At 35.3% G+C, this 18925-nt stretch overlaps 1 protein-coding gene across 3 annotated transcripts in view; it reads left to right on the top strand.

The window, feature by feature from the left end:
* robo1 (roundabout 1) overlaps positions 1 to 18925 on the top strand; it is a 610999-nt gene that overhangs the window by 551969 nt on the left and 40105 nt on the right. For all 3 annotated transcript variants that reach the window (XM_067776766.1, XM_067776767.1, XM_067776765.1), the window contains 2 exons: positions 5801 to 5882; positions 7694 to 7864. In XM_067776766.1, coding sequence (XP_067632867.1) covers positions 5801 to 5882; positions 7694 to 7864 — 253 coding nt within the window. The remainder of the gene's footprint in view (positions 1 to 5800; positions 5883 to 7693; positions 7865 to 18925) is intronic.

Below are 18925 nucleotides of genomic sequence, written 5' to 3'. Positions count from 1 at the left end.
GCCATGGCTTGGCTACAGCAGGGCGCGTATAAACATTTAACAAATTTGGTTGAGCAGGGTTAGAATTGCACTGCAATCGTAGTAGGTTTACTACTTTAAACATTGTTAAGAAATCTCGGCAGTTATTACCGGATAACTTTCCGAATTGTTTTCAGTTCGAAACATAAGTACTTTAGTAACGATTCATCTATTTGGCAGATGGGTAGTTGTTTCGCCTAGACTAGAACCAATAAGTACCCAAACCGGTCCATTCCAAAAAAGCATGCATTATTAGCCGTTGCCTAGTCTAAGTTATAGAATATATTTTACCACTTGAAAGGTAGAGTGAGAATGAATATGGCTAATGGAGGCGAGAGTGGAATGAAAAGTCAGGTATGAGAAGAGGGAAGTGGGTGAAAAAGCCAAAGAATTAAAAAAAATCATTTCCTTTTGAAGACGTTGGCCGATCTATGCGTAATAAGCAGGGTTTCTCTAAAGTGAGCGCAGTTCTATGAAAACGGCTATTCATTCGGTTTTCAAACTGTATGAGGGGTTCGCCGGAGCAAAGAAGGTGTTGCCTGCCTTTTTTGACATAGAAAGAGCCATCAACGATATCTTACAATAATATGGCAAAATTTCTGAATACCCTAAGAGGCGTTTTACAGCTACATATATCTTGCTGTTGTAAACAGATATTGTGAATCATGTGGATTATAGCTATATACCCTAGCAAACCAGGGGTTAAGTACCTGGGATTTATTCTTGAAAGTAAGCAGTCATGCAAGCTAAATGTGGAGGGCAGAGCTTGAAAGGTTTCGGTTGCCTGTAACTACTATAGAAGGGCAATTCCCAAACGTTGAGGTCTTCTTCCAAGGCGTTCTTACATGGCGTTCTGGTTTGGTGCAGAAATTTGTGAGAATTCTGCCATATGCTTGATGTCAGCCAAAACCTTACACTTTCCGGTGGAGGTCGCCATTAAGAACGATGCGGCAGACGGAGATGCGTGCAATCTGCCGCTGTAATTATAAGATATGGAGGATAGGGCGACTGGCACCGTAAGACTTTGAGGGATTACTTGATATCACAAAATTATATATGCACCGATCAAAAAAAATTGACTTTTCCTAATTTTTACTACAATTTTGCTTTTCGTTGTCTCGAACCCTGATTATGACACTGACGTTGCAAAAATGCATACCGCGCTTAGGGTTTGTGTAAGTGTACTTTTGCTTGTGTGTGTGTTTAAATAACCGCAAGTGGCTTAGTGGCTAAAGCAAATCATTGATATGTTGCATGTGGCATGCCTACAAAGCGAATGCATTTTTCAGCATTTTCGCGGTCAATGTTGTTGTTGGGCGCGACCGTAAGTATGCGCCTGTAATGTATTTTCTTTTTATTTTTTTTTTGCGGTCAAACACCTATTTTGGATACATTAAGAATGTTACGAATAATCGTTTGTTGTTACGAATCGTCGGCTGTTTTTACTACTAGGCAGGTACTCGGAGAACTCAGTTAGTGGAGATTCACTTGAGAATCGGTTCACATGTTTTCATTGTGGTAAAAAGTTGTAACTTAAATCAATTGTTCCAAGTTCCAACATCTGCTCTCGGTTCAGGTTGCGCCTCCGATTCCGATGAACCAAGTTTTGAAAATCCGATTCCGGATTCGATTGCCAGTTACCACACTTCCGTAGCATATCTGCTCAACTTACATACATTGACGATAGTTCAAGCATGCTCTTGCCTTTAATATTTGTACTACTCGCTGGACTTTAAATTCAGAATAATCCATTTTTTAAATATTTTTTTTTTGTCTATTTCTTCTTCTGTTTGATGGCGACTTAGATTCAGCGCAAATTAACATAATCAAAAGTATAAAATGGCACACGCCACGCCGAAACATTCACTATAAAGCGTATTCCCCTCGCATTGCGTTTGTTTTTGTAGGTGGAAATATTTGGCTGCATTTCAAATTGTGGCAAGTTGCATGTTGCGATTGTTTTGCGTTCATATTTTTTTTTTGCTTTCTCGACTTTTTCGGGCATCATTAAAATTTGCTAACTGCATGCAATGTTAACTCTTTTCACACACATATGCACATGTACATTCATATGCACGTTCTTTGCATTCGAAAGTAGCTCATTTCTTGCTTTATTGTTATCTTTGCATTTCCTACACTTTTATCAACATTCCTCTTATAAAAAGTTACATATCTTTTGACTATTTTCGGTTGCTGTTGTTGTTGAGAAATTGCATTGCATTCGATATACACGCCCAGACCTGCAGCTATGGCAGCAATGCATATTTCAAGCGATTTTCTATTTGCAAGGGAAATTAAATAACCTAGTAGAGTGTTGTTTAATGTTTGGTATTCAAATTCTGCACAGGATGAGCAAAAGACTCATGCAAAGGTGATCACAAATAGTTAATATCACTTAAAATCGTTCATAGAGCCTTTCGATGTATGCCCGATAATATGGAACGATATATGTATAAGATACTTTGTGGAAGCCTTTTCAAAACTCTTGCCTTTTTAAGATTGAATAGTTTTCTGTAAAGATAATAAGCTGAATTCAATCAAATTTAAAAATAAAGTTCGTTTTACGTAGATTTTTTAAGGTGCCGCCAACAATATGGTCTTATCGCTTATTCAGTTTGAGCTTGCTGGTATCTATCAACGTACATGGGAAGCTAGCAAGAAGCCGTATTAACTTCATAGTCCGCGCTGCTAAATTATTCTGCCCTACTCTACTGCGGTAATAGATCCATTGGCATCCACACGATATCCATTATATCTAAACTTGTAGCTTTACTTACAAAAATAATTTTCTTCAAAAGGCTATGATGATTATTTCTAGTTCTCACTAACAAATAGGGAAGGAAATGAGCTCTAAGTTGGAAATAAAAGAGTTTAAGAAAAAAGGCGATAACGATAATTTTTTTATCGCTTAAACATTAAGAATAACGTATTTGCTGATAAGATGAGGTTTGCTAATATAATTTATGCATCACTTTCTTCCACATAAAAAATATGCCTATGAGCCCTTCCAATAAAAGAAAAGTAAAAGATCGGAAAGCAATGGTCAAAAATCAATATGAGTTTTGAAGGTCGTATTACTTGTACTTTGTTAGACTAAAATTGATTGGGATACAAAACTGCAAACTCAAGAAAATTGTGCAAAATCTCAAGATAAAAAGTTAGAAAGTTTTTAAAGGCGTGAGTGCCAAGTACTCCTAAAGTTTTAAATTAGCTAGAGCTAGTTCAGCACGCCGATAACATATTGGTAATACTTCGATAAAAAATCGAAAACTTTTTAAGGCAAATTTATAACTTTTTGATGGAAAATCGATACTTTTACAAATCGGTAACACGCCGAATAAGAATTTACTACACTCCGATAACAAACTAATAACTTTTCAATAATAAATGGATAACTTTTTTGATAAAAAAATCAACATTAACACACCGTCAAAAACCGATAACTCATCGATAACAAACCTTCAACACGTCGAATAAATATCAACAAGTTATCGATAACTTTTGGAAATTATATCGATAACTTTTCGAATAATAATCAATAACTTTTCCTTAATAAATTGATAACAACCGACCAAAAATAAGTAACTCTTGTTACCGATAGAAAATGTATAACACTTCGATGACATAACAATAACTCGTCGATAAAACATCTACATATAACAAACAGATAACTCGCCGATAAGAAACCGTTAAAACTTTCATAATATATTGCAAATAGGCATCCGGTTTCGGTTCCGTCTTCGGCTTTGGGTTCGGTTTTAGCTTCTTATCAGAACTCTTGATAATCGAATATTGGAATAATAATCGAAAAGTGGTTTAGTAGCAGTCAATTTAAGCTATTGACTTAGTTCCTGCATTTGAGTCTTTTTTTTTTTTTTTTTGTAAATTTTCAATCAATTCTGCGATTTTTAATGACGTTTTGGATTTATTGTAAGCCTTTTGCAGCTCTTCCTTTTTGCACTTTGCTTCTTCGGCATCCTTGGAACTAGAATCCTACTAAGTTCTGGGAAAGACATTTTGCAGGAAGTCTATTAGCCGAATAATCGTTTGTAAATAGGAGCATTACTTCTACCCCTGCTTTCCTCCTTTTTTTCTTTCCTGTTTTTTTTTTTTTTTTTTTGCTTTCCTTTTCTTTCTTACCCTTTCGTTTACTTTCCGTTCTTTTCATTTCCTTGCATTTCCTTCCTCCTATTATTCCCTTTCCTAACCTTTCCTGCCCTTTCCTAAGCCCTTTTTTCCTTTCTTTTCTTGTCTTTACCTGCAATCCTTCCTTCTTTCCTTGGTTTTTGTCGAAAATATGTCGATTAGTTATCGAACAGTTATCGATTATTTATGGAAGAGTTATTGATATTTTGTAAAAAATGTATCGGTTTATTACGTAAACGTTGTCGGTTATTTAGCGAAAAGTTATCCCCAGGTTTAAAAAGTTATCGACCTGCTGTCGATCTGTTATCGAAAATTTGTTGATTCTTTTTCAAAAATATATCAAAGATTTAATCGACTTTTATCAAAAATGTATCGATATATTATTGGAAATTTGATTTATTGTCGAAGAGTTATCGCTTATTTATCGGAAGTTGATCGATCTGATATCAAAATACTAAGGATTTTTTACCAAAAAGCTTTCGACTCATAGGTTTGTTATGAAGTAGATGCCGATAAAACTTCAATATGAAATCGATTACACATCTGTAACCCGTCGCTGATAAGCCGCTAAAAACAAGCCTGTGAATCGGTTATAACAAACCTATGAACCCGAAAATAGAAGAACGATATTGAAATAATAATATCTCGCTAGCGGCTGTTACCGAAGTCGACGAAGCTCATACCAAAAGCCCGCATTTTTTTGTTTCTGGTAAGGTTTTGTCTGTTGTGGTTGAAATTCAACCACTGGAAGCTTCACGAGTACTTGGCCAATACGCCTTTTTTTCAGTTGAACTTATATAGCAGCCAAATATACAAAAATTGGAAAGCTTTTGTCAATTTATCGGCTACCATTAGGAGAATCCAAAAACTTATTCGCTTGAAGCATTTCTTTTTACTGGAATTATCGGCTCCTATAGTTGCCCATTGCCACAATCATATTACTCTGTGAGCTCGTATGTATGATTGTTTGCTAGCTTTCGACTGCAATGCGTTAAGTTTTAAAGGTACCGTTATATCAACCTTTACATATTACACTTATACGAAATACCATTTATTACAACTTAAGAAATTCTCTTTGCATTTAAATTGCTACCAAAGTGGCTATTTTTATATGTGAAATTGCTCTCTAATAGTGAATATGTGAGTGTAAACAAAATGCTAATGTCTCGCTTTCAAGTCAACTCCCACTAATGTTTGTGCACACATATGTATGTATGAAAACAATTTATTTTCAATTATGTTTTTATTTTTTTCATGTTGTCTTCTCTCTGAAAACGAGTTCGTTCTTTCTTTCTCTATGCCAAAATTATCTACTTAGATTGGATATAAAATGCAAATTTTAATGACCTTCGTCAGCAACGTTCACAGCAACATGGATGCATATTTATGTAGATATTGTACATCTAGACCTTTCTACGTCAGTCATCGCTTCTTCGGCATCTTTTCGCTATTCAAAACATTTTATCATTTTCGTACACAAAAAAAAAATTAAAAAAATATTTTAAAACTTAGAAGAAACCATGATTAAAAAAACTGCTCTTTCAGTGTAGTTGTTTATTGCCATTTACAACTTTCCTTATGATACTTATTTTCATATATTCTTAAATAACTTTTTTATTTTGCTTCCATTTTACAGCTATACGGTGGAGTACTTCAGCTCGGATCTGCAGACAGGTTGGGTGATTGCCGCTCATCGTGTGCCTGATCAGCAAGTAACGGTACGTAAGAAATGTATAAATAAAAAATAAATGCAAAGCGCGATGACCTCCGAAGAGTTTTTAGGCCGTGCTTCTCTTCCACTTTGCGTCGTTCTCCTTTTAACTCTTCCTAAAAATTGGCGGGGTGGGACATACGTGTTTTATGCCGACTCCGAACGGCATCTGCAAGGCAAATGAATTTTCATTGAGAAACTTTTCATGGCAGAAATACAGACCGGAGTGTTTGCCAGTTCACTGCCGAGGAGTGACTTCGCTTAGAAAAACTCTCTTCTAATTGAAAAAACTTGTTTCCAAATTTTCAATGTTACTTTGTCCGGTGTGGTAGGTGGAGTACGCTACCATTACACCGCCGCAGCCGCCGTAAGAAATTTAGTTTCACTAAATGTATGCATTCTACTATCTGCCTGTAAGAAGCCAAAGCCAAATTTATTGACAGTCACGAAGTTGTCCTGAAATAGTCCCTAAACCATACCGATATGATCGCGAAAGTAATCCTGAAGTAATTCGACACTAGATATAAAACGACAATAAAAATAATCTGCAAACCATCCTGGACTAGTCTCCAAACAATCCCGACAACAACCTCTAAATTTTTCGAAATCATATCCGAAGAGTCTCATTCTAATCTCAAGAAAGTCAGGAAATTGTTCGGAGAAAATATTTATTCTCTACAGAATCAGAAAGAAAACAAGAAAGTGTCTCATAGGCAAGCAGAAGAAAGAAGAAAGAAGGGCCAGATGTTTTTATTGTCCATAAAATTTTTATAGGGAGAATAATCAGGTACTATACATTTTATAGGAAAACAATTTTGTTGGATAAATGCACCTTTTTATGGTGATGTCCCTTTTAGTATTTCAATAACTGTTACCCCTCCCAACATTGTACATATCCATGCTATGCTCATAGTTAAAACTCATAGAGGTGTCTTATATGAGAGCCCCACAGATTTCGGAAATCTCGAAAAACCTGTGAAGCTGTGCAAGATTTATTTCCATGCTTCCCAGATCTTTGGAGGGATTGAGAAAGCCAATGCCCCTTTCAAGTTGGACTTCCCCAAGGGATTTAGTGTCATTCCTGCTAATTTGGCAATCACAAGCCGTAAAACAAATCGATGACACCCTTAGCACTCACGTGAATGCACCCACGTGCTCTGTTCTGGAAACTTTTGAATTCGGGAGGTTAATATTACAATACCGCATGAATTGGAGAATATTTCCTGGGTACGAAAGTTCAGCAGGTAGCCATAGAGAACATATTGCTCGCAGAGGGTGCTCACTCTTATCTACGACCTTCAGTCTTGCTTTGTGTCAAACCTCTCGAACTCAACGAATTATCGTCGTTAAAGCAAACGCTAACCGACTGTCTGTTTAAACGCGTTAAGTTCAAAAACCACCTATCAACCACCCACGATTAGTCATTCCATATTTTTGTTAGTCCCTGAAGTGAAAATGCCAAGTAAATATTTAGCAACAAATGTGAAAAAGTGGCGGAAGAAAGATGGTGAAAGTTCCAAGTGTTACAATGAAATGTAACTTATTTGACAAGGGCCAATATTAATCAGGAACCAATGCCTTAACTCATCAAGTTTCTGCACACATCGCCACAGGATCCACCGTGGGTCATTTTAACTTTAAACGCAAATTTAAAGTAAATGAGATGAGCTGGGCTATACATTTTTTTTTAAATATATATCTGCGCCACCTTTCAAAAAATACCTTTATTGCTGTTGTGCAGTGTTATTAGAAACCTCGCTGCTAGAAAATATGCAACTTTAATAGGTATTAATAACTTTTTATAATTTTTCTTTTCAGATATCTGGTTTAAAACCAGCCACCTCGTATGTGTTTCTTGTGAGAGCTGAAAACTCGCATGGCCTTTCAGTGCCCTCGGGACTCTCAAACGTGATCAGGACTTTAGGTACAGAAGCAGGTACCGTGCCGCCAAGCGAAATATCTGCTGCACGTTCGGTGTTGAGTGGAAAGGTAAGTGAAAGTTTGTTTGGAAAATCCGTTTGTATTGGTTTTAGTAAAATAGTTGCTATAATTGTGAAAATAAATTTTAGGTGCTTTAAGAAAATAAATTTATTTATGATTTTCTTTGAGTTTAAATATAATAACATAAGATTGCATACAATTTATCCAGTGATAAACATTACTTTACTGCCTTTCAAACCAGCCACTGCTTTCTACTTCTACACTTTCTATTGCAAACATTTTATATGGCTGAGTACTTTTTTCCACCGAAGAGGTTTTGCATCTACTTCCGTACGACAGATGGCGCACAGAACACATAACGTTCTGCGTAGAAACGCATAAATTTTCCCAGTTTGTTTACACATCCCATTTGGGCAATTGGTAAGGACAATAAAAGTAAGCAGCATCAGACTCGGAGCAATATTTTGCACCTGAGCCAATACGAGAAGCATAAATTTAAAACCAGTAAGAAATTGGCACGCAAAGAAAATGAGTATTGGTAAATGGAATATGGTGGGATCAATTGCAGTTTACACACAAAAGTGAAATAAAACAAATAAAATGTTAAAAAAGTCCTGCAGCAGCGCGCCAATTGACCCAAATTTCATTTAATCGTTCGTTTATTCACTATCGATAAATAATTGAACTGCGTGAAATTTATGGGAGCAAAAGGAGTTAACTTCATGCCTTTTTGTGCTTCCGCTAATGCGTGAATAATAGTCATTTTAACCCTTCTAAGAAAATGTTTGTATGTATTTAAAAGGAATGGAAGTCTGCACACAAACAAAACAAATGAGAATGGCTTTTTACCGTAAACGAAAATGATTTTTGCAATTAATCAAAATAATAAAAAAAAAAAAGCCATAACATTAACAAACACAACCTCACGATGGACAGCAAATTTAGTTTCAACCTTCTTATTAATATCACTTTTAGTAAGGCTAGAAGTGTTTTAACATTCGTAAAGCGATGGTCTCCTCACCACATTGGTTAGACCGTTAGTGGAATACGGTTCAGCAATTTTGAACCCGATTTACCAAGTTCAGCCTGATCGAATCGAATCAATTCAAAAACAATTCTGACCTCCCTGAGATTTTCAATGGGCTTCCTTTTATAATCTACACCAGTCGTCTGAGACTTATTAATATTGCCCCCCTAACTAACAGATTTTTGAAGGAGTACAATCACCCTGGAATGAAATTCATGCATTCCCATTCGCTTCAAATGCGTACTTCCAAATGAGTCATTTGAAAGCGTTAACTTGACCTCATTCGCATTACGCTTAACGTTCCCAGTTGTCAGGTTGGCTTTAAAAAACAAATGGAACTGCGTTAAGTAACTATAGTACAAAACTAAGATAATGAAATGTCTTTTAACCATTCGTGTTCTTGCCAAGTTTCTCTGAGTAAACGTCAAAAGCGCATGTACATCGGATGTGTGGATTGCTTTTGCAGGCCAAATTTGGAATAATGAATAATTTTTTTTAGTCATTCTTGCCTTTTGTTAGTCCGGTCTAATCATTCCTTTTCATTTCTCATATGGAATAATAATATTTAAAAGCGTTCTTTTTATGGAATAACAAAATTCAAAACCACTCCGTAAGCGAACCCTGCAAAAGTCGTTGGATCATGTGGTCCACTGGAGTACTTACCATTGTACTCCATTGCAATGCAGCAATGGACCAACTCATATTTCTACACGAACATATTGTAAGCCGATCATTGCTCGTTTTTAACGATTGTAGTGATTACGATCTTTATTGGACTGTGGATATTGCATGGATTACTCTGATGTAATGCGGAGCTGGAGTATATGGTCCAGTCCTAGGACATCGCAACGTTAATTGGACCATCTTTTTTGTATGAATTGTGGTTAATTTTGGAGCACTCGCATGGTCCATAGCGAGTACTCCATACATGCATGCATGGAGTACTCGCGATTTTTGCAGGGAATAATAGCAGTGAAAAGCAAAAGGAATACCAAGGTTTGCGGAGTGCATTCCTTCGGATATTGCAGTCCAACGAATGTAATCCATGGAATAAAGAACCAATAAAGTCTAAGTTCGGGTGAAACCGAACATTACATACCCAGCTGTTCCCTTGAAATGCTGTTGTTGGTAGAATATCAGTCAGATGTAGCAAAGTACCATAGAATTATTGCAAACTTTGTTAGAATTAGACCTTTCGGAAAAGTGGACGTGGTCTTTTACCGAGTTTGATTATCTTCACTCAGTCTATATAACTTGGCAAGGATAGTGTGTCTGCAAATAGTAGAATTTGCAGGACAAAATCTGCCGCACAACAAACATTTTCCTAACTATCAGACACACCGAAAAGGAGCTTTATATTCTTTCTCCATAAAATCTTTAAAAAGGTTCAAATCAATGCATACCCAACTTTGTTACAAGATTATGAAGGTATTTGGAAAATTTATTACTTCGATTCAACGAGGGCTAAAGCAAAATTTTCCCACCTCCTAAGTATTTGAGTTTGTTTCTTGTAAAACCGTTATTATCCTGGCGCAGCTGTGTAAGAACATGAATTAAGGAAAATAATAAAAAGATAAAGTAAAGAAAATAACAAAATAATGTGTTACTTTCCTTTAGTAAATATACTTAATGAGTAGCCGGATAGCTCAAGGTGTTCCCCAAACGATTATCATAATTTTTTCTTCAATACCAAACCGCATGTAGCCTAAATTAGGTAAAAGAAAATTTTCTATGAAAGGACACAAAGCAACCCCACGGCCAAAGTAATGAAGCACCAACATTTGTATATATGAGTAATATGTATTTCTATATATGTATATTGCATCAAACTAACCTTAACGCTTAGAGAATGTGACCAGAGCTAACGAGGGATTCTCACAAATTATCATTAAATTAAAATATGATGTGCAAAATTGGAAACCCTCCAGTGGGTTGGCGGCCCAAAAATACTCTCTTATGTATTGTTTGTAATGAATCACGTCTATCCACACCCACATCCGTACATATATGTATGTGCATATGATGTAACAATTTCGATTTCTTGCATAGTCATACGCTTAGCATAAACTAAATTCTACTCAGCATGCCCGGGGCGAAATGCAAAAACTTCCGGTATTTATTTATGAATTCGTAACGATTTATTGCGTGTACAATTTTTTTATAGATTGCATGTAATAATAAAACATAATGATAAAGAAAATATTTGAATGTGGGTGGCAAAGGAAATTAAAGAAGATTGGAATAAGGTCAACCAAAAAAATAAATAACGGTAATAATAATAATAATACATATTTGAGATGTTTGCTCTTGAACATTGTAAAAGGAAGATAATAAAGCATTTCAATTTATTTAACATATGCCACTTAAGGTAGCGGTCATTGAAATAGAAACAGTTTTTAAAAACAAAATCCATTCGAAAACCTTTCTTATTTTCTACTAGACGAAACGAAATATCTCGATGAGAAAAAGTAGGTTTCTTTCTGCTATGAATCGCCAAAACGTTATTCCTTTTATTGATATTAGAGAAAAATTGCAAAACTTCCACACTGCGATATTTACTAGGATATGTTTCTGCATTTCGCTTCTTCATTAGCTATCTTTTCGAGAGATGTGTTTTGAACTCGAAACCTTCAACACTCATACTTCGTACTGGTGTAAAGGCAGATTACTCTATCCACTCAGCCAAAATGGATGCCTCTCTCCACGCTTTGTAAATTGTCTCTTACGCCCCGATTCTAGTGTGGTAACAACACTCTTCACCACGGCAACGAAATCATGTGGCAACTTTTACACCCTTTTGGTATTCTACCCGCGAAAGTAGCCGGATAATTTTTTACCCACAAAAGTAGGTGGTAACACCGAAATAACCACACAACAGCTGTTGTTTAGAAAAAGGCAAAACTAAAAAATAAAGAATTGTAAGCGCAAATAAGTAAAGATAATAATAAAAAAGTGTTGCCTCTTGCTATTTTTGTTTACATTATGAACTTTCACAGAATAAATTACAATATACCTATGTAGAAACTTATCATGCATATACACATCGACCCGTTTATTTGTTAACCTCGTATCTACAAGTGAGACATTTTCGGTAAAGCGAACACGGTTCCCCCACCATGTTTTCATTTGGGACCAAAATTCATCGAAAAGAAGGACCAAATTTTTGTTTTATTTTATTAGTATAAAATACAAAATTTTAGGATGTTTCCATATAAAATTGTCTAAACATAATTAATTCAAGCTGATCAAACAAATATGTGTGTATGCAACCAAAAATGGTACTATATTTTGACATAGGATAGGTTTATGTCTTTCACCAACCAAACGTTGTGAACCTAGTTTTGGTCACAAAGTACTTGGTTCTAGCATTATGTTGTTGATTGCAATGAAATAAAATGTATAGTGAGTTAGATTTTAGTAACAAACGGTTCATAATTTGCTTTCTGGTGTTGCCGAACTATGTATGTGGAAAACTCAGTAAATCATAAATAAAATTAGGCAATTTTGTTCGTGTTATTTTTATAGATGCTTACTTTTTCCTTAACGTTTAAACTTCATATCAGAGCCTAGATTCAGTAAGTGTGAGTTTTGATCTCAGGCCTCAGGGATTCTGCTAGCACCTACGGGAATAATTTTATACAAAACATTTCTTCCGAAATCAAATCTCTTTTGCATTTGCTTCCTTCTGTCTTCGAGTTAAAATATTTCTTGTGCCAAGATACTTAGTTTTCAATTACCTTGCGTGGCTTAACACAACAATAGTCCTGGAATTCCTTGAACTCATTGAGCTGGGTGAGAAAGATTTAAATATCAACGTGCCAAACGAGAAGTAATGCATAGAATTTCTTTGTATAAGTTTTGAAATTGTTACGCTCACGGCAGAGTGCTCGTTGTAAGCTATGCTAGGCTAGTAGCAATTTTTATTTTCATATATTTTACATAGTGATTGATAATCGATCGAAATATCTAGCCGTTATTAATATTATTATAAAATAAGAGTTTTTTTTTTGTTGATTAGTCGGTTATTTCATAAACAATTAACGACAATGTGTTTGCCAACACTTTTCTTTTTAATGTCTGGCATAAATTATATCCTAGGTGAAATGTTATTGTTCTGGTACATTTTATTGACAGCAATTTTTTATGGTGAGAGTTCCATAGAAGTAAATTCAAAATTATATGAGGGCTAACGAAAGTGTGGTGAATTTTTGGACAATATTGTGAATTTTTACCTGAGCGAAAAAGAAAGACTAAAAAGGACCGACATTGAAGAAAAAGGACCAGCGGACCAAATGGGGTTGGAAGGGACCATTTTTGGTCCAAATGGACCAAAGTGCCAACGTTGAAAACGAAAAAAACTACCTTTCAAATTTCTCCACAGACACTGGTGAGTTTTTCAGTGATGACAGCGTTACCACTTGGGCCAGAATCGCGGATAAAAGAACTGGTAACGATATTCGGTTACATAATGTTCTGGATACTATTTTACAGGTAACGCTCAGAATCGGGGCGTAAGTAGCTATTGCCTTTTTTGTTGTTATTCATTTTAAATACGATTGGGTACATATGTAAACTATATGCTTTTAATCCAAATTGTGTGGAATATTTTCAGGCGCGCTCAGCAGACCTTAGTAACATTTTATTAATAAAATTAGGACTGTGATATAAACTGTAAGATTTAATAATTTAGGTGTACAGTTTTAATGTTAAAAATATATTATTATGTACAATATGGAATTTTATTGTCGCAGACGAAGAATCGATAAAGGTTACAATGAACTTATAAACTGTTATAATTCTTTACATTAAATTTATTTTTTACTTTTTAATTAATTTTACTAACCAATAATAAAAGCTTATTTTTAAAAAAGTTTTTTTTTCTTTAATTTTATTTTTGTTATTTATATGAGTTATTCCTTATTATCATGGCAGCCACCGTGGTGTGATGGTAGCGTGCTCCACCTATCACACCGTATGCCCTGGGTTCAACTCCCGGGCAAAGCAACATCAACATTTTAGAAATAAGGTTTTTCAATTAGAAGAAAATTTTTCTAAGCGGGGTCGCCCCTCGGAAGTGTCTGGCAAGCGCTCCGAGTGTATTTCTGCCATGAAAAGCTCTCAGTGAAAACTCATCTGCCTTGCAGATGCCGTTCGGAGTCGGCATAAAACATGTAGGTCCCGTCCGGCCAATTTGTAGGGAAAAATCAAGAGGAGCACGACGCACATTGGAAGAGAGTCTCGGCCTTAGATCTCTTCGGAGGTTATCGCGCCTTACATTTATTTATTTTTATTCCTTATTATCAAATTTATTCAACACAATTAATTCAAACTCGTGTTGGCTTTTTGCAACTACGCTTATATTCTGGACTTCCCTACCGTGATCAAAAACATTAACACATACAAAATATTGGCTTAAATGAGCTGAAAGTCAAATTATGGCTATGCACCCTAATTACAAGGGCATTTTCAGCTAATGCCAGTTCTGTCGTTTTAGTACAGGTCTTTCAGCCAAAAATTAAGCAGTCTTAGCAGCCTTAGCAGCCGTTAGACGTTGGCGGCATAAAGTTTTTCTGCTCAATTTTGTGAGAAATATTTTTTGCCAACAATTTTTGTTGTTATATCGGCCTACTGAATTTAAGATCGCGGGTTCGAATCGAGCTCAAGGCCTAACAATAATTTTTTATCATTATTATTGTTATGATAAATTTTTTCTTAATTGAAAAAATTTTTAAATTAGAATAGAAGCTTTGGCAGTTGTCTAAATTTTTTCTTTCTTCTATTCTAATTTAAAAATTTTTTCAATTAAGAAAAAATTTATCATAACAATAATAATGATAAAAAATTATTGTTAGGCCTTGAGCTCGATTCGAACCCGCGATTTTTTGCCAACGAAAAATTTGGTGTCCCGTACAATTATAATCTTTACTTCCGCACTACGTTAGAATTGATTGATCTAACCACTTACAATCGCTGAATTCTTTCATGTGTTTCGAAAAGATTTATTGCTCCGACCAAACAATCTGTAATCCTTGAAATGTAAATATATTTTCATACTGTGAGACTTAAATATTACTCAAATAAATAAAAAAGCATCTAAAGCAAATACATTTTCTGATGGAAAAGCTTTATTTTCTTTTGTAGCTTATACCATCTGCTACTTACACTTTCACTCATGCATAACCGTCACTTATTCTTTGCTTCACAATTCAACAACTTACATTCATTAAATGATGCAGAAAAGCCAAATATTATATTTTAACCTTGTGCACCCACCTTTCTTTTTAAGTACGATCACACCTTCTTGCTTCTTCTTCTAATAACACGTCAAGCACTTGAATTTATTGAAGCGTTTTAAATGGATGTTACGGCGACCGACGTGGTGCGTACTCCGCCTACCACACTCAAGACCCTGGGCTCAAGCTCCGGGCAAAGCAACATACAAATTTTATAAACGAGTTTCTTCAATTAGAATAAAGTTTTTGTAAGCGGGGTCGCCCCTCGGCAGTGATTTGGCAAGCACTCCGAGTGTATTTCTGCCATGAAAAGCTGCATAAACACGTCCCGCCAACTTGTGGGAAAAATTAAAAGGAGCACTAAGCAAATGGGAAGAGAAGCTCAGCCTTAAATCTCTTAGGAGGCTATCGCGCCTTACATTTATTTTTATTTCATGTAAATATGTATGGAATTTTCTTTTGCTTTTTGTTCGTTCATCTCTTAGGGCGTTACTAACACTTCTTAACACTTCGATAATAATATTGTTATTCGAAAAACTCTGTTACTATACAATAGTATTGCGTTTTTTTGTAAGTGTTTGGGCTTACTCGTAAAAATATCAAAATTGCATCAATAATAATTTTTTGTTACGATTATTATTGCGTTTTCTCAAGGGAAATAAGTGCCTTTATGTTGAGGTACAGAATTTCGGCAGCCACGCAAATACATAAGTATATATTTTTACGTTCGTCCGACGACCTGTGTGAGAATACACTGCAAATATTTTCTAAGTGTTTTTATACTGAGCTAAGCAGAGCTCACAGAGTATATTAATTTTGTTCGCATACCGGTACCCCGTAACGGCATAAACTAATCGAGATAGATATAGAGTTCTATATATCAAAATGATCTGGGCGAAAAAATAAATTCATTTAGCCATGTCCGTCCGTCCGTCTGTCCGTGAATAACTTGAGTAAATTTTGATGTATCTTAATGAAAATTGGTATGTGAGTTCCTGGGCGCTCATCTCAGATCGCTATGAACGAAATCGGACTATAACCACGACCACTTTTTCGATATCGAAAATTTCGAAAAACCGAAAAAGTGCGATTATTCATTACCAAAGGCGGATAAAGTGATGAAACTTGGTAGGTGGTTCACCTTCTGACGCATAATAGAAAATTTGAAAATTTCTGGACTATGGTAAAGAAGGTAATTTAAAAGTTTTGCAAGCTGTAATTTGGCAGCTGAGTATGTAGTGTTCGGTTACAACCGAACTTGGTCTTCTTGTTTAATTGAATCTTCTGTGATCTTTTTGAATGTAAGCGACCTGGCCAGATTGACGCGTCATAAGCAAAAAATATCGTAATAAATCACTTTGTTTTATTTTCCACAAACATTTTGCAGCAAAATAGCACCGAACGAACAGTTCATTGAACCCATGGAGCTCAAGGGAAAGCATTATATATACAATATTTGGAAAACTTTTCATATTTCCCACGCCGGCTTTTCTATTATTATTAACTAGGTGCCTGTAAAAAGATTGCTGAGTAGAATATCAGTTTTAGAAAACTTTTGAGTTTCGCCTTATTTTAAAATCTGGGCCCGTATCGTGTTATACGATCACGTATGGGAAGGCAATTTCACTCAAACGATAAATATTAATCTGTCAAACTATTTGTTGAAATAATATTAGGTTATGTAACTAATGTATACTCGTATTCACTACCTTACATACTTCCTTTATCCGATTCACCATTTCAGAGCTTTTGCAATTTAAGGAACTCATTTTGATCATGGATCGTATAATACGATACGGGGCTCTGCTTGAAGTATGCGTTATCTGAGAACAAATTCAATAAAATTTTATACGATATGGGCTCTCAAAAACAAAAAATAAAAATTCTTTATTCACATTTTCGAAACGTTGCCCAAGTTACTTTTATTGGCGCTAGAAATCGCTAAGACAACTTTTACAGTGTAACTCTTATGCTTTTGCAAGATAAATTAGAATTGTTTTATTATTTCTTATTAGAGATTTTTTGTTTTGTTTCTTTAGCATTTCGCTTACATACGTTGTTGTTATGATAGCAATTTTATTGTTGTTTTCTTGCTTGTTTCTAAGGCTAGCTCAGGGCAAAAGTAATAAGCAATATTAAAGAGGCATGTTTTCTTGGTAAATGATAGGGCAGGCAACCTTTAAATTTTATGTACGCATAAATAGGATCCTTGCCTTCCATGTTGATATGTGGAAGTCATTTAAACTAAAGTTCATGATATAGTGGCAGACAACGCAGATGTTTCTCTGCACTTGTTGTATCTGCAGGACTTTTAAGATGTTTTTAACTTCTTATTCCCCCTCTCTTTCCGTGCCACTCTCTTTCTCTCTTCAATTTCCTTGCTTCTGTCTGTTTTAAACTTTCTCCACATATACAATTTTCTCTCCCTTTCTCTGTCTCTGGCTGAATCTATCTCTTTAGCTCTCTTTCCTTCTCCCTTCCCTTCTCCATCTATCTCTATATCTTCATCTAGCTTTGTTTCTTTTTTCTTCTCTTCTGCTCCTTTCTTCCGTTTCCTCTATCCAAATTTTTAGTAATCCTCTCCAATCTTAATATGGACAACTTACAAAAAGCTTTTTGAGCTTTTTTGAATGCTTTATGTGGTCATGTTAATCGTTTCCGAGATGGTCGGGCTATTATCTAAATTGCGATTTGTTACCGGAATATACCGGATCTATATCCGGCAAAGAACCATCAACATCGATAACACTCCCCAAAACCTTCGGGGAGTGTCTTTATCTTTAATACAACAATAACCAACCTTTTTCTATAATACCGCCAACTGCAGTATTATCGATGTTGGGTGTTAGACGAAAAAAATTACTTTTAATTATTTGAATCTCCAAAGCAACATTTTAATTAAGACCCCTATGCGACACACCTTAACCGTCTACCAATGGGGTGAGACTGACAAAAATCGGTTATTTCCTTTATTCACTAAATATTCATCATACGCCATGTCCTACCTCATGTTGAGCTACTCTGATTTTGTCCATAGTTCGAAATAATCGCATACAAAGCATTTCAAAGTACTAAGCCTTTTGCGCCTTCATCAACGCTACTTCAAGTTTGAAAATTCAATAAAAAAAGCCTTTAGAATCTCAAATGGCGCGAAGAAGCAAGCAGAAGAGAATATCAGACATTTTAAACTACCTACCGTCTAAATCGACATCATCATTTTCAAAACTTTCACATAAAACATTCAAGCTGAACCTGAAGAAGAAGCAAAATTTGGAAGCATGCGAAAAGGGGATAAAAACAGTAAGCGGCAGACGTTGTTAACTTCACTATTACACTGCCATAATAAAAATTCAAGCAAAAAAAAAAATAAAAAAATTGTGAACGAAAGCGAAGAAAATTGTGCAGACAAGCGTGATCACAATGGTCTAGGTTAAGACTTCAAAGCACTGCATTTGATCAATATTTATTCGCTAATGACAGCCACCCTCGAAACGAGGCTGCATTCAAAGCCACCAAAGCCTATAATTCAACCTATACAACCTTTAGATTTGCAATCAAATAAAGATAAAAAATAATGCTCTTTAGTGTGATGATGATGATGAAGTAACGATGGCGGCTGTTCAATCTAATGCACGTACGAAAAAAGTAAGGAATGCTCGTTCCATGGTAAATCGTAAATTTATGCCGATTTTTTCAATACTATTATTAAATGTCAATATATTTTAAATGTATCTTACCTCAATGTAGAAGGGAAGGAGAATTTAAATTCTGATACTAATTTGTGATATTAGTTGTGAAAAAAAAGTTTGTTTCAGAAAAACCCAAAAAAATTTGATGTTAAATAGCTAA

Source organism: Eurosta solidaginis, chromosome 3 (assembly GCF_040869045.1).
Source record: "Eurosta solidaginis isolate ZX-2024a chromosome 3, ASM4086904v1, whole genome shotgun sequence".
Lineage (NCBI taxonomy): Eukaryota > Metazoa > Arthropoda > Insecta > Diptera > Tephritidae > Eurosta > Eurosta solidaginis.
Note: the sequence above shows the minus strand (reverse complement) of the source record. Positions and strands in the feature narration are given on the sequence as shown.